The following is a 15,979-nucleotide window of genomic DNA, read 5'->3' on the forward strand; positions in this document are numbered from 1 at the left end:
CGCCACCTGGTGTCACTACTCCAGGGCGAACACCTCCTGGGTATGTTCCATCGCCACCTGGTGTAACTACCCCAGGACGAACACCTCCTGGGTACGTTCCATCGCCACCTGGTGTCACTACCCCGGGACGAACACCTCCTGGGTATGTTCTATCGCCACCTGGTATCATTATTCCAGGGCGAACACCTCCTGGGTATGTTCCATCGCCACCTGGTGTAACTACTCCGGGACGAACACCTCCTGGATATGTTCCATCGCCACTAGGTGTTACAGTTCCAGGTTGGATAACTCCAGGCTGAACACCTCCAGGATATGTTCCATCTCCAGTTGGTGTTATGATGTCAGGCTGAACACCAGGATAAGTTCCCGGTCTAGTACCAGGAAGAACGCCAGGATAAGTACCAACTCCTCCGGGAACCACTCCACCGGGATAAGTTATTTGTGCACCTGGAGTAATACCGCCAGGATAAGGTATGCCGCCTGGTACAATTCCTGTTCCAGGACGCCTGATACCGGGTGTACCTACGCCTTGCACGAATCTATCACCATCTGCGGATGGAATTCGTAATTTATCCGGAATCTCGACACCAGGATATCCAGGACAATCTTCACAACCGGTACCACCCGACGACATACTTTGTGCTTGACCCATGCCACGACTGCCGCCTGAAAAAAAATATTTCAGGTACTCAAACGTTTGCATAAGTTATCAAAACACGATAATTGGCCTCTCTTAGAAAAATTCGTACAGTTTATGTAGGATATATACAATATTAATTCTTAAATAATAATATAATTATTCTTAAATGTAAAGAAGAACTTACTGACTACAGCGCGTGAAGCCTGCTGAGTAGATTCAGCTTCCGCTTTACCTTCTTTCTGCTCACCACTACCGATATTCAAATATTGAGACTGTGTTTGTCCACGAAATTTTCCTCGAAACTGGTTCGTCTGTCGACGTTGTCGAAATCGGCCGAATTTCTTATTCAATATCTCACGTTGCTCCAATTGAATTTCTCTTCTCGTGCGACTGATGAGCGGCGTTAATACTACATCAGCCACTCGTCTTGACGAAATGTCATTTTCATCTACTGGAATTTCATTCAGGAAGGGATCTAGAGTTTGCCCAAGTATAGGTTTGTTTGTCTCTAGCAAAATAAAATTTCGCCCATTGCAAAAATCGACGATACGGCCTCCAGCGAGTCGCCATGCCTATTTATGTTCAGAATATCAAAAGCAAATTATAAGATAAAATTTATATATGTAAAACACATCATATTTCATAAATTCTTTTTATTACCTCCAATTTTGTAAGGACTGTTGATGCATAGAGTATCTTTGTTTGCCGTTTCTTACGTACATCTCGATCTTGCTTTATATTCTCAAGATAGCAATCGTTATCCACTTTGCTTTTGTATGCGACATATTCCTATTTCCCCAAAATGTCTTTTAAAAAATCTGCATTCTATAATATTATTATTACCATTGATAAGTAATTACTTACCGTTACATCGTCGGTGAATGACCATTTCTTTTCAAAATGATCTACATCTGTGTTTTTCACTCTTATTTCTTCGTGAATAGATCGATCAAAACGTGTTTTTTCCTACGAATGTCATCATTAGTTATTAACTATTTATCGCATGTATTCTTCCTCAAAAAATAAAGAAAATATTGTTAACATATACAGTATAATTATACAGAATTGTAATTGTTGCAATATACAGAATTGTTTAAAAACTGCACGAGATATGATTCTAAAATAATCTCACATATAATATATCTCGTTTTTTTATATTTTATAATTGCTATGTTAACTTTTGTTGCAAATTATTTCGTGCACAAGTTGTATCGAAAAAGTTTCAGCATTGACAGAAGGGGGTGAAAAAAGACAGCCCATTGACTACATAGTCAATAGGCTAAGCTATTCTCTATCATCTATTCTGTTCTTATCTCATAAATGTCTCATGAATCTGTCCTTATCGTATGTCATTATCACGTGAACTTTGACCTCCAAATCTTTCTTAAATGGTCTCCCTAGTCGTATGCATCAGTGCGTGACCTGTGCCAATAACCTGCTATAGCGAAATATTGTATAAATGGAACACATATATAACAGATTTAGAAATAATCTTTAATTTTAAATGTGACCTACTGTGTGAAAATATAAATTTAACTAATGCTCATTCTTCGTTAGAAAATAGTGACTGTTACAATTTCTCTTGTGCGCGCTTTTCGATTTTGCAACAAATAATTATGGAAGATATTTATTATTTTCTTGTTTAGTATGATAGCAATATTTTAATCTAAATATGTAATGTGAAAATTATCGCATAGTGTATGAAATATTAGGCAGAGTCACTGAAATACATAGTAAGAGATCGCATTTCTGCGTTTGCTGTCTCGCATAAATCATATGCGCCAGTAATTCACTGAATTTCACAACGCTATGCGAAATACGGTAAGAAAATTTTAGAAAAAGAAGGTAAGCAGTTATTTTATTAGTATGTCAATTATTTTATTAATTTATTTTATTATTTATATTTTATAATCAACATTTGAAATTCACTCTCTAATAAATATACGGTAACTGGATTGATCTTGTAATCAAATAAAAATGTTGTTTTACTACTTTCTCCAAGAACAGTTTTGATATTGTTAAAAGCAAATAAGTGACAAATAAGCAACTTTAACGTTAACACACTTAAAAGTTTGCAGGTTTTTTAATAAAAAAGAAATTAACAAAACATGATTTAATGTAAAATTTATTATAAGATGGATATAGATGTACAATCAAATCGATAAAAATATTGTGTGTGTGCGAACAGTAAATTTTGTTAAAATTTTATTAAAATTTTATTTTTAGCGCACATTGTTTTAAATATGTAACGATTTACGAAAGCAAAATGTGCACACACAACCACACATATACATACACCTTAGCTATTTTATGACAAAAGTTTAGATGGAGATAGAAAACTGACTTGAGAAAAACTTACGTGGTATCGCGCGAGTACTGTGCTTGAGAGTAAGATCAAAACGACGAGGTACAGCCACATGGCTCGAGCCTTGCGCGGGATGTTCTTCACGACTGATGTCCGGACGATGATCCAACCCTGCTAGATGCCGCGGCACTGACTCCCACTGGCTTTATTCGCTTCTTCCTTTACGTCTCTTCTTCGGTCTCATAGTCAGGCCCACGGAGTTGGGAGCCATAAGGATCTATGTGACCGCGACGAGGCGGGAGAAGGAATCGTTGGAGGAAGTTCTGGGAAGTGCGAGTATACGCGTTTCGTGATGTAAGTGCGTACAAACGCTCGTGTGTATAACGCTATCTCGTTTAGTCTCATCTTGTCACTGTGGATCTCGTTACCGAAAAATGCGCGGCTCATAAGCTGTCGCCGACTCGAGGTATCATCGTATTGCACTTGGAAAAAAAGAAGTTTGAATTAAGAGGTCACTATATATGTGATACGGAGATGTATTGCAGGAAGACGAATATCTTGTGACAGATCAAGAATTTTCTTTTTCTATTTTTCTTTGACCAAACACCGAAAAGCTCCAATCTTACGGAAATACTTTATCTATTACGTTTCTAATAATATCGTTATTTTATTTATATAATTCATCTTTCTATCACGAAATACTCATTAAAGTTTTCGCGCGTTGAGTTTCCCAGTAAACATCAATTGAGGTGAATATCCTAATTAGTGACCACAAGTAACCTCATCGTAAAAAAATAAAGAAATATATAAATTTATTAATAAAAAATAATAAATTCGTTCGAAGCAGTCGTTCGAAGAATATTACAAATCGCGATATAGAAATATGAATTTATTATTAACTTATTATTGACTTAAACCTGGCAATTTATAAGCTTATCACTCATATTTGTGCTCATTAATAAATTCTGGGGAGTAAGTTATAATATTAATGTTATTTCTTAATTTTTATAATAAATAAGATTTACCATACGTTCTTTTTAAAAATAGGAATGTTCATATTATTTCATATCATATTTATTCAAATCGTTATTAATGGGGATAAATAAATATCCTAATACCGATTAGTGACATAAATTAATTATGAAAATTACATTTGTTATTTTCTCTGCTTATAAAAAATATTCTTTAACCTTCTCTCAACTATAACATGACCAATTTCAATAATTTGAAATTAAAGAATAACTACACAGATCTAACAAACATATGACATTATGATATTAACTGTCAAGTTTTAAGACGTCGACGAGTAAGTGTTCAAACTATCGTCGTCAGCAGTACGCTTGTAAAATCATGATGTTCCAGCATTTATTATGACTTTTAATTCCACTTCGAAACCTGTTATAACTGATGATATTATATTACTTAATAAATTTAGGGTACACATATGTTCAGGATAAATATATGGGGTCCGTATTACTTTTAATCAAGAAAACTTCTTCAAAGAATTTATTAAGATTTATTAAGAAAAAACGGACGCAATTGTCACTAATCGGGACACTAAACGGTCACTAATTCATCTTCACCGTAACATTACGTCAATATTATAATTTTCAACACGACAATGTAAGTTCAATATAACCTCGTGTTGTGTACAACAGTTCCATCGCTGAATCGGAAATTATAATTGATGCAATGTTACTGTTAATTTACCGGGCTCAGAGAGATAGATAACGAATTTGACAGTCAAATTCTTTTCGCGCGAATTCTTTCGTACTACTTCCGAGCGTGTTAGTTCGATTAATATGCGAGAGAATGTTCCCTCGCTTGTGTATCTGAAGACATAAATGTACATCGTTTGTCGGTTGGTCACTTTCGCCTCCGTTGCCCTAATTATTGAGTCCAATATCTATTTGTTAAGCACAGAGTTAGCCGTTGTTTATCCCACTGCCAGGCGTAGCTAGCGATCGTACGGTTCATCGGCGCGATAATGGGCTCAATACGCGTAAAAAAGCGAGAGACGTACGAGTTGAACGGGCAGCTTTATGCGAATGCGCGTATTGCAATCCGATATAGGTACGGAGTTAAATTGCTTCGACACGACTTCCGAGGGAACGCGATACAACTTCATCGTCCGAGTTGACTTCGTTATCACGCGTCAATCCTACTTCTTCGGATTAACACGCGACAGCGCGAAGTTCACTCGGATAAAACGCGCTCGACGTGAGGAGGCAGCGCGAGAGAAATGACAAGGAAAACATATACATATCATCTCGTATATTTTCTCCCATTACGATAGACAAGACTTTCATAATTCGTAAAAAAAGGTGGGTAAATGTTTCTTTTTTTTTTCTTTTTGCATAAAGGCACTCCGGTGTACAAGTAGTAGTACATACGATACATACACAACGGGCGTAATAAAATCGAGCTATCTAAAAGTGACTGGCACCGACTGGCATCTCTCGTGTCTAAATTCTAATACGTAAAAGTGGGAATGCTATTTACAACGTTCGGTCTCAACACGACTACGTTATTCACGCTAGACCGGGGAGAGAGGGGTGGGGGAAGAGCGAGGCAGGGGAGGGTTTCCCTATTCTCCTCTCGCGGGCGATCTATCGAATCAAAATGACTAGGACGTGAAATGTCCGAATCGTTCGCTAATTACAATTGTACAGCCGCGAGCGGTAATTCCTCGACACAAACGCGCAAACGAGATCGATCTCATTGCGCGCGACAACGTTATTTTACACTTACGCGAAATCTTTATCATAACCGTTCACCATTCGCGTAATTCGCGCAATCCGTGCCGTTCGCGGAATCCCCGCGGGAAGGACATGTGCTGACGACCGACAATTCGCCGTCGACGCGATGCAAATCGCAAATCCCGAGGGCACGACGGCGGATCACGTTCGCGATGGCGGGACGGGTTCGACTAGCTCGACACTCTGATCGACACCACATTCACGTGGTATCGAAGACTTATTTATCGTCGTTATATAATTAGTATTTCGCCGCTGGAGAACGCGCAACCTATGCCAGGGCTCCAAACAATGCGCTCATCTAACAAATACATTCGCCAGTCGATGTGTATGTGTGCTGTGTGGTTTGTACAATACTTGTCAACGTGAACAGTATAATTATAATCAGAATGACGAGGGGTACGCATGACTCGATATACACTGAGAGAAAAAAATATCTAAAAGATAGCGAGTATATTTATTCGGTGGGTATATATTTACTTGTAATAATATATAAAATATGTTTCAAATAAGAAAATATGCACTTTCTTAACACCTTAAGGAAACCTTAGCTTCTCATAAAAGCAACTCTGCGTCTTTACTCTATTTAAATAAAAGATTTTAGATTGAAATAAATATGCTGTTAATATTCACCAAAGAAATATTTACTATTCTTTAGATTTTACTATTTAGATTTGCTATTTCTTTAGATTTTTCTCTCAATATGAGGTATTCTTCACGATTGCTGTCTGCAATGATATTTGAGCGCGTCCCCTGCTTAGAAGATTTAGCAGAATTACACAAGAAAAATCTGAACCATGCTTTTGGTAAAAAGTGATAAAATTACACAGAAAAACACATGTATATTTAGAGAAATATTTAGCATATTATTATACCCCATCTGCAAGATCGAATCTCGAGCTTGCAGAGAATTCCTTGGCCTATATTAATAGTTGTCATCTGAAACTTGTCTCATGCGAGATATTCAAATTTTTATTCAGAGTTGGATTCAAGTTTTTATAAATTAAACTATAATACATGTGATATTTAGGTCTGTAATCGTGATTCAACTGAAAAACTCTCACACATCCAATTCTGAATTCAAATTTGAATATCTCACTTGAGACGAGTGTATGATATTTAATTAGTATAATATTTAATCGTTATATATAAAAGTAAATTAATATATAATGAAATAAAATAAAAATATATAAAATTAAGTTAAATATAAAATGAAAAAAGAATTGAACTGTTTTATATGAGCTAAAATGTGAGAAATATTGAAATATTTCCGAGAGAAATAATAATCAGTTCAGATAAATTACATGATATTTCAATGAAATTCCTATATATTTCTACTAATCTTCTTACCGGATTTTCTAAGCAGAGTCTACTCTGGCAAACGACTGTCATCGTCTGGAGCCGGCTTTTCGCGGCAGTCGGCCGCGCAATTTCTTGAATCACAGATACACGCCTTTACGTTTTTCGAGAGCGTCCCGGTGCAACAGCTGCATCCCGACGCGCAGTCGCGTTTTCGAAAATTCCTTCGTTAGCGACAACCTGACTGAACGTTCAGTTATGAAAGTACACCTCCACACACCCTCTCTAGTTTCACTAGACTTCGGGAACACGCTACACGTATCTATATCTCGTAGAGTTGCTAGCTGCCTCGAAGAGCCTCGACCCGTTGTCATTTAATTCTAAGACAATAACGCGAAGGCACACTGCGGTGTTTAGTTCGTGTCGATAATCAATTTTGATCGCTCAACGCCGCGCCACGGCGATGGCGCTATGTCTTTAAATAGGTGAGGTCACATGTTTGGCATTTCACAGGCGCTCTCGCCGGGGCGGCCTTATACCTCGGGGAACTTCTTTCCTACGCACGTCCGTGCACGCCAATCCCGTCGGACCTATGGAAACTAAGTCGAATTATACACGCTCGCACGCGGTATTCCGATATTCGTTACACAAGGCACGGCTTCATATCGACGGATCGCTAAATTAAACACAACAGCTTACAGATTTAACGTTATTACGACTAATCGCTAGATGGTCCCTAATTCGGAAGATGCTTGGAATATAATGTTCGTCACACGCAAATATACTCGGTCGATTCTTCGTGAATTCGCAACTTTAACATTGCCGGAAGTAAACTTCGTTCGATTGCGGTGAAAGGAAGACTGACGCTTATACGGGACAATTCTCGTTATCTTGCCTGAGGAAAACGCCATCGAGATTGCATATACTGAGAACGAAATATGTGAAAATTTATTTGTAGGATATAAAGTTTACTCACAGAAATAAACATTATATCCCGCAAATAAACTTCGAGTGCTCTTTTCTCAATATAGAATGCATAATGCTACTAAATTATCGTCGAAAATTGTACACGTTGATAAAACATGGCGCTTCAATCTCAATCAGATTCTCGTTAGAAAAAGATTGAGTCTCTCTGAGTCGTTTCAAAGAAATCAGTGGTTGAAAGAAGTATCAGCAGTTTTGGAACATCCTGTATAATTGCCCCATTGGTCAAAACTTTCTTCTTCAAGTAGCCGATTGAATCCGTTTGAACCATAGTTTTATCTCCGACATCTTGCATCGATAATTTTGTACACTGTACAGATTTATCGATTGAAGAAAGTTTCTGATCGCGTTTTAATTTTGCCAGAAGATCTTTCCTTACAAATTTTCCATCGAATCACGAGTTTGCAGAGAATTCTTTGGTCCGTATTAATAGTTGTCCCCTGAAACTTGTCTCATGTGAAATACTTAGACTTTTATTCAGAGTTAAATTTAAGTTTTTTAGTTGAACTATAACATGTGATATTTATATCTATGATAATCGTGAGTCAACTGAAAAGACTTATCTAATTCTCAATTCAAATTTGAATATCTCACTTGAGGTGAGTGTCAAGTAATAACAATGAATGCGGACACTTGTCGTGAAATTTTGCAAGAAAGTAGATACAAATCAAGATGGCCGATTTAGTGTAAACATCAGCATTGACCAGCTGATCCTAAGCGATGGCTAGATTTAAAGTCATCGTGCTGGGCCTCGAGAAAGCTGAAGGCCTGGTCGGATCGGGGTAATCGAATGTAGTCGAGGAACTCTTGACGTCGTTTTCGAAACGGAGCAAATGCTCCGGATTGGGAGATATCACCGACGTCCTGATGACCATCCTGGACACGTAATCTGGGTCCTTCATCGCTAAATCCGGGCTTTGCCTCTCGTGATCGTCCGGACAGGGCGTTCTTTCTCTGCAAGGCCGCTTTGAAGACGCCGCGGACGAGTCCGTCGTCCTGGTGTGCTTGATGATTGCTGAGAACGCTGACGACGAGCTCTTCTGGTCTCGTTCAGGTCCTAGTCGAGGAACTATGACGCTGGTGGGCGATGCAATGACGCACGGTGTCGTTTGCGGTTTGTTCACGGACGAGGATAACGGAGCACTCGGTTTCACCGACGACGGGGTTTGCTGATCGACCTGATCGGGCTTCTCCGCGGACGATCGGTGGTGAGCGCGCATACACGACGATTCCTCGTGCTTGTAGAGGTATGATTTCAGGGCGAAAGCCTTGCCGCAACGGCCACACACGTGAGGCTTGGTATTCGAATGCGTCTGTATGTGGGCGCGCAAGTTCGACTTGTCAGCGAAGGCTTTGTTGCAAATGGTACACTTAAAGGGCTTCTCACCTGAAAGAAAGGGGAAGGTAATTATTGGAAATGTGAAAAAGCTTTTCGATGTGCGCTTTGATTATTTTATAAAAATATTCTCTCTTAACCTTCCAATAATCGCGACCACTTGAAAGGCGACTTTATTTTGATGCGGCACAAAGTGAGAGTTAGAATCATGCGCCATATTTTTCTTATCTTCTTATCAAAAATAATAATCTAAGATTGTGAAGAATGATATAAGGCTATTTTTTAAAAGTTTCTTAAAAGTAAAAAATCTCCTTTTATTTAATATATTTATTTAATATATATTTAATAAATTTATTAAATATTTATGTATTTATGTCAACATTTATAAAATGTTTAGTGAAACTTCCATTCCTGCCCTACAAAAATCCGCGGCTAAAAGAAGTTTTAAAATACTTTTTTCTCAGTATAATAGATACCACTGAGAAAAATACTTGAAAATTTATTCGTGGGATATAAAATTGATTCATAGAAATAAATTTTATTCCTGCTTTATATCTCACAAGTAAATCTTTACGTACTTTTTTCACAATATGACGCAAAAATAATTACTCTTAGAAGAATATTGCACATTTAATAGTACAGTTGAGTACAGTTGAGTATAAAAATGAGAGGTAAAAAATGAAAAACAGAATTTTCCAATGAATCGGTACGTTTTTTCTCACTTGACCTTCTTCTGAATGAACATTTCAATTAATCAGCCCTAATGCAACAGTCAGACGCGTTGAAGAACACGCGTTGATATATCGTTCCGTCTCACCGATTTCACAGTTACATATCCATGATTTGCGCTCGAAAATAGTGCCGCATTCTTGAACGTGCCAAAAGTACATCGTCGGCGATTAATTTCAATTCATCTTCATTGGAAACCTGTTAAACTAACAACGTCTCTTTAGAAATAGCTTGCATTAGCTATTTACGTAGCGTCTATCATTGAGGGAAAACGCAATTGTTCGGGAGCTAGACGAGTTTTATTGCACGCACGTTTGTCTAAAATTAAGACGCGGGAGCAACAACACTGAGAAAATCGAACGGTTTCAGGTAGAAAAACACGCGCAACAACTGATTCTTCAACATTTGGACAATGATATCAGCGGTGTTTTACCTGTGTGCGTGCGTATGTGTCCCTGCAGCAACCACGGCCTGGAGAAACACTTGCCACAATAGTGGCATTTGCAGCCCTGGTTGTGAGTCCTCACATGCATGCTGAAGGCGGGCATACTGACGTAGACCTTGTCGCAGTGCGGGCATCTTCTGGCCTTCTTATCGCCCAACGACCTGTGCGTCTGTCTGTGTCTAGCCAGATTCGATGAGGTCGAGTACTTCTTGCCGCAGTCCGGACACTCGTGGTCCTCGTTGTCCTGATCCGCTTTGGGATCAGTGGTGGCCGTCCGTCGACTCTGGGAACTCGCCGGTGATACTGATACCGGCGACGGGTTTACACTGAGCCCGGAAATGACCGGTACCTTCGACAGAGCCGGTTCCTCCTGCGAGCAGGTGGGATGTCGCGGCGAGAGACGAATTCCCAAGGTGGCGTTCTCCTCGCAACGACCTTCGAGGATCTCTCGCTCAGTCTCGATCCTTTCGAGAAAGAGCCTTGTCCTCTCGCTCAGAATCTGACCCTGGTTGCCCGTCGTTTGCGCGACCGGTCGAGACACCAGTGTTCGGCTCTTTTCCGTATGCTGTGCGATTCTGGGCGACATCGGTCGTTGGTAGATGACATTGCTGTGATGGATCAGGGTGCCAGCCGCCGCCGCCAGGCTCACCTCCGCCAGTTTCGTCAGATTGTACAGCTCTTCGGGGCACTCGGACGACGTCTCGCTGCCGCACTCGCTGGCGCCATCGGAAGTTGGCTGACCGCCGCTGTAATCGGTCAGCCTCGAGCTTCTCTCGGAACTGAGATCTAAGAGAGAATCAAGTACGTTTTAGAGGATCATGTCGGAATTATGAGGGTCTTAAAAGCCGTTTTAATTGGCGCTTTCAGGAGACTAGCAGTTTTCCTCGGCAATAAATATCAGCACACATTTGCATCGCTTTTCAGGCCTTGTTGTATAGACAACTTAAATCGAATAAATTGAAATGTTTTATCTTTCTTTCTCTGTAGATTACCTTTATGTTTGTTGTCTATATCAGGCTTTGTTGTACAGACAACTTGAATCGAATAAATTGAAATGTTTTATTCTTCTTTCTCTGTAGATTATCTTTATGTCTAATGTCTACATCCTCTTTAGAGAAAAAGACAGTTAACTTAACAAAGATTAATTTTATTGAAATTGACACTGAAGCAAATTATGAAGACTCTGGTGTCACTTTTTTTATTTGATATAACGTAATAAACAACAATTTTACGTTGACATTATGCATCATTTACTTCGTCGAAATTCTACTACAAACTTCTTTTATTAATTTATCCTTGAATTAAAAAATCAGGTGTAGTTTATAAAGTAAATTAGTTTCTAGTAATGTGTAATCGATCAATGCTTGTATATAGATTAGAGTTAGGTAAGTTGATATATTTTTTTAATAAAGTTTAAAATTAATAGCTTATAAAATTAACTTGGTTAAAAGTTACATAAACAGTAACAAACTTAATTAAGTTAAAATTAAGTTAAAATTGAATTAACTTATTAAAGTTAAAATTTAATTATGCACAATAATATATGTTTTTTGCATAATTAACTTTTTAATCATAGGTTTAATTTATGTAAAACAATGAAAAGTTTTCTGTTATAAGAAAATACCGACTGTATCTTGAGTTTAGGATTCCATACGAGAAAGGAACACTAGTGCTAAAAAAAAATGAAAAATATTTTGCTGACAATATTTCTTATTTTACATTTTAAGCAGTCCGCAATAATTTTATATAATATTGATAAATTATTTTAACCTACATTAAAATAGTTAATAAGTTAAAGTTAACGCAGAATAACTAGTTTTAAAGTAACTAGTTTAAATTAAAAAAATTGATTTAAAAACATTAAAAAAAATCTATTTTTTAAAAACTAGTTTAACTTAAAAGTTAATTTATTTAAAAGTAAAACTAAGTTAAATTAAAAGTTAATAACTTTTGACTTTTTAACTTAACTTTTAACTGATTAGGTAGTTCTCACTCAATTCTAAACGCGATACGACACAGTCGAAAAGTCATATTTGATTGTCATTGGAGATTTGTCATTTTGCATTTTGTTATATTGCGCGAACATCGTGAATCTCAAGTTGTCGGATAGATTCTGAATAAGTGGGTAGGGAAATCCGGCGTCGACGCGGCTCGTAAAACACGACGCACCTTCGGGGGGCTCGCTGGCTGCTCCGCTTTCGGGGAGAACGGAAATAGAGTAGCTCCGCCACCAACCCCCGCACGCCCGTCGTTCTCTAACGCATCGCCGCCGTTTATTTTGCGTATTTCGTAGTACGTGTACGTGCACGCGCGTTGCGTTAGTAAAGGAGATCTGCTGCCTCGGTGGGGTTGACGGCATCGCGACGGTATGCGTCTTGGTGGGACCTGGTGACGCATCTAGCGTCTCCTATTCTTAAATCCGCGCGATCTACCACCTTAATCACGAAGTAGCGGCCAACGGATTTTCCTGGCTTGAATTCAGAGGGGTGGAAAGTGGGGATATTTGATTGATGAAGACAATGTGCAAAAATCGAGATCTACGCGATCTCGCCATTGTGAATTATTTTTCTACGATAAATTCCGCATTAAGCGCTTCCCGCGCTTTAACACTGTCTCAGCTGTTAGGATAACTTGTTTTGCAGAAGTGGAAAATATATTCACGAAGTTATATACGTACAACTGACACTAATGTTATGGACACAGTTGCTTAAAAAGAGTTGGAATTTACATCATGTTATAATTATAATTTAATATAAATTCGTATGTAATAATTATTAATGTAGAAAAAATATTTAATTAGTATAATTTTTAACAGATTAAGTTCTTGTTAAGTGGATTTTATTTTTGCAAGAATTTTATGTTTTTTTTTAACGAATTATAAATAAAATTAAATTAACGAGCACTTTTGATAAATAAAATTAACGAGCACTTACTAATTGAAATTCACAACAAATTATTACATTAAACTTTAATAAATATATACGAAATTTAAATTATTAATATAGACTTAAAAGTTTTGATGCATATTTTTATTTGTAGACTTTTATTATTAATAGGCTCTAATATATCTTTTTGTACGACACATAAATTAATTGCTTCTTCCAATCTTTATATGATAACTAATCCAACTTAATTTCTCCCCTCTCTCTCTTTTTCTATACAATTTATTAAATAACGAGTTATATCGCGTTTCATTAACAACGTACCTCTTTCGGATCCTGCTAGCTCGTCCTCAGCACCGTTGTACCTGCGATGCGTGATTAGAAATGCCCGCGGCATCTTCCTCGTCTTCCCGATCGTTCTCTTCAAGGCGCACAAATCATATTTATCAACTCAAGACGCACAAACCATCACTCGCGCGGCACCGATTAACTTATCATCAGTGAGGGTGATAATACTCAAAGGGAGCAGATCAGAGAATTACAATTTGGAGCCGCATTTACATACAAATATCAGGTGGCGCTCGCAAGGGTTGCGTTCGCTTCGGCAATTTCGGGCGCAATAGTTGTCCCGGCTAAGATTCGGGGCTACATATAGCAACGCAGCCTCCCTCGCCCTCCGCCGCCGCCTCCGCCGTCGTCGTCGCCGCCGCCACCACCGCCACCACCGTGGCGCTCTTCGTATTCGTCGTCGTCGTCGTCGTCTTCTTCGTCTTCAGCTGCACGCGCTCAGAAGCGTGCCCGCCCGGTCTCCCGCACGTGTGATGGTCCCGTTCGTGTGTCGGCAATATGCGACACGCGTGACGAGAGTGCGTGCGGCCGCGGGAGAGCGGACCGGAGGCCGCAGCGGGAACACACGCCGGCCCCGCGGCTCGCGCAGGGTGGTTGCTTAACCACCCTGTCCTCTCGACAAGTTGTTCAACGATTATCGGATCCGTTATCAGATCTGCGCGATCAAAGGAGGGAAAAATTGAATCGAATACGAATCAATGAGAGATTCTATTGGATCTCTGAGTACTTTTTAACACACATTCGTATGTGAGCACATTAATTCTTTCCGTGGTTTAACAATATTAATAGATTATTCTATGGTCAAAGAATTCATTGAAAGAAGAGTTTATTTGTCAAATAATAACACTGGGAAAAAATGTTTGGTATTTGTAACTATAATCATATAGAAAAATAATTATGGATTACGATAAAAAAATATTTTTTTAATTGAATTCTCTTATATAATGTTAGTGATAATATTCTTATATGTATATTGCTACTACCACATTAGGCTAGAATTCCAGGTTAGAACAAAAAATATGGCTAAAGCTAAAAATAATAATTTTAGTAATTTTATAAATTTAGTTAAATCAATCATTTTTTTCTTTCAGTGAGTTAATTACCTATTGATCGAATTTTCTCAACTGTGCATGATTATTAGTTGTATATTACAAATTTTAATTATAATACAGATGTCACATTAAATTTTTCAATTGTATATATTCGCTTCTTCGCGAAAATATGCGAGAAAACGAAGAACGAAATGAAGAATTTGTAAAGTTCTAGTGCATCGTAGAAAATAAACGAAGGAAAAGATAAAAGAGAGAGAAGAGAAATGGAGGGAGGAATCAAAACTTTCCATTGATATCTTTTTCCATTTCATAAAAAAAATTGTTAAAACCTTCAACTTTTCAAGCTACCTAAAGCAGAACCTTCTCTTATAGGAAATATAGCGTGTATTCTTGCGCTTCTCTCATCTCCAGCGATTTGAACAGAATCCACGTTGCTCGGTTTAGCTGAACGTTATTTAAACGGAGGACGATGGCGACCAGATATGATAACGGCGCCATTTCGTTGGCGGCTACAGGGTAGAAGCAGGTTGGTGCGCTGGGTGGTTCTTCTGGCGCGACGCCAGGCGTCCGCCGAATTTAGCACCGCGACGCTGACTAACTCGCGTGGCATTCATTCAATCGTCGACCAAAAAGCCACTGAAGCCTGCCTGACCGCTTGCCTGCCTGTGTAGTCTCTTGCTCTTTGCGCGAAGCGCACGCTTCGTAGGGCGATTAGAAAATCGGAGAGAAGCGGTAGCGGGCTTTGATTTTTCTCCTGATACTTACTCTGTCATTGGCGTATGCAGAGTTATGCAAGCTTACGGAATAAATGCACCTAACAAATTCTCGAATGTACAGAACTGGCTGAAACCATCCGGGCTATCATAAAATGTCAAGGGGGTGAAATCAGGGGGAGGCGGTAGGATATCCATGTTTTACGTAAACTATATTTTCTGCAGGGTCTTAGAGAGTAACTATATAAATAAATATTTTACCATATTTAGTGGAAAACATAGTTACGTATATATAAAAGTTTTTTTGCAAACCTTTCATATATTGTTAAGCTTGTAAATTCAATTGTAAAGGTATCGCAATATTTCTTGATATTTTCCTGTGCAGAGCAAAAACACAAGCTTTGTAATACACAAGCTGTAGAAATTTTGTATCAGGCAGATATTTATGCTAACTAGCAGCTTAAGATGACAATTTTGAAATTATTTATCA

General features: G+C 38.4%; 2 protein-coding genes across 2 annotated transcripts in view; both read right to left on the reverse strand.

The window, feature by feature from the left end:
- Nucleotides 1-3,143, reverse strand: part of LOC116852538 — a 6,819-nt gene extending 3,676 nt beyond the window's left edge. Inside the window, exons 1-5 of the mRNA XM_032833012.1 lie at nt 3,000-3,143; nt 1,505-1,606; nt 1,301-1,429; nt 825-1,212; nt 322-666 (exon numbers count right to left, since the gene is read on the reverse strand). Coding sequence (XP_032688903.1) covers nt 322-666; nt 825-1,212; nt 1,301-1,429; nt 1,505-1,606; nt 3,000-3,059 — 1,024 coding nt within the window. The 5' untranslated portion in view covers nt 3,060-3,143. The remainder of the gene's footprint in view (nt 1-321; nt 667-824; nt 1,213-1,300; nt 1,430-1,504; nt 1,607-2,999) is intronic.
- Nucleotides 2,999-13,993, reverse strand: LOC116852540 (transcriptional repressor scratch 1-like). Its single transcript, XM_032833016.1, has 3 exons — nt 13,701-13,993; nt 10,483-11,280; nt 2,999-9,371 (listed from the first exon to the last, which is right to left on the reverse strand). The coding sequence occupies exons 1-3, from the start codon at nt 13,771-13,773 to the stop codon at nt 8,698-8,700; spliced, it is 1,545 nt and encodes a 514-aa protein (XP_032688907.1). The 5' UTR covers nt 13,774-13,993; the 3' UTR covers nt 2,999-8,697.
- Nucleotides 13,994-15,979: the final 1,986 nt, after the last annotated feature.

Source organism: Odontomachus brunneus, unplaced genomic scaffold (genome assembly GCF_010583005.1).
Source record: "Odontomachus brunneus isolate Ranch 3 - 2012 unplaced genomic scaffold, Obru_v1 Obru_scaffold_234, whole genome shotgun sequence".
NCBI lineage: Eukaryota > Metazoa > Arthropoda > Insecta > Hymenoptera > Formicidae > Odontomachus > Odontomachus brunneus.

Bases quoted from the DNA above. Each gene is read 5' to 3' on its own strand.
- LOC116852540 (XM_032833016.1), bottom strand. From the start codon at position 13,773: ATGCCGCGGGCATTTCTAATCACGCATCGCAGGTACAACGGTGCTGAG. The intron at 11,281-13,700 runs GTACGTTGTTAA...ATTCTCTCTTAG, and splicing joins GCTAGCAGGATCCGAAAGAG to ATCTCAGTTCCGAGAGAAGC. The intron at 9,372-10,482 runs GTAAAACACCGC...CCTTTCTTTCAG, and splicing joins ACACATACGCACGCACACAG to GTGAGAAGCCCTTTAAGTGT.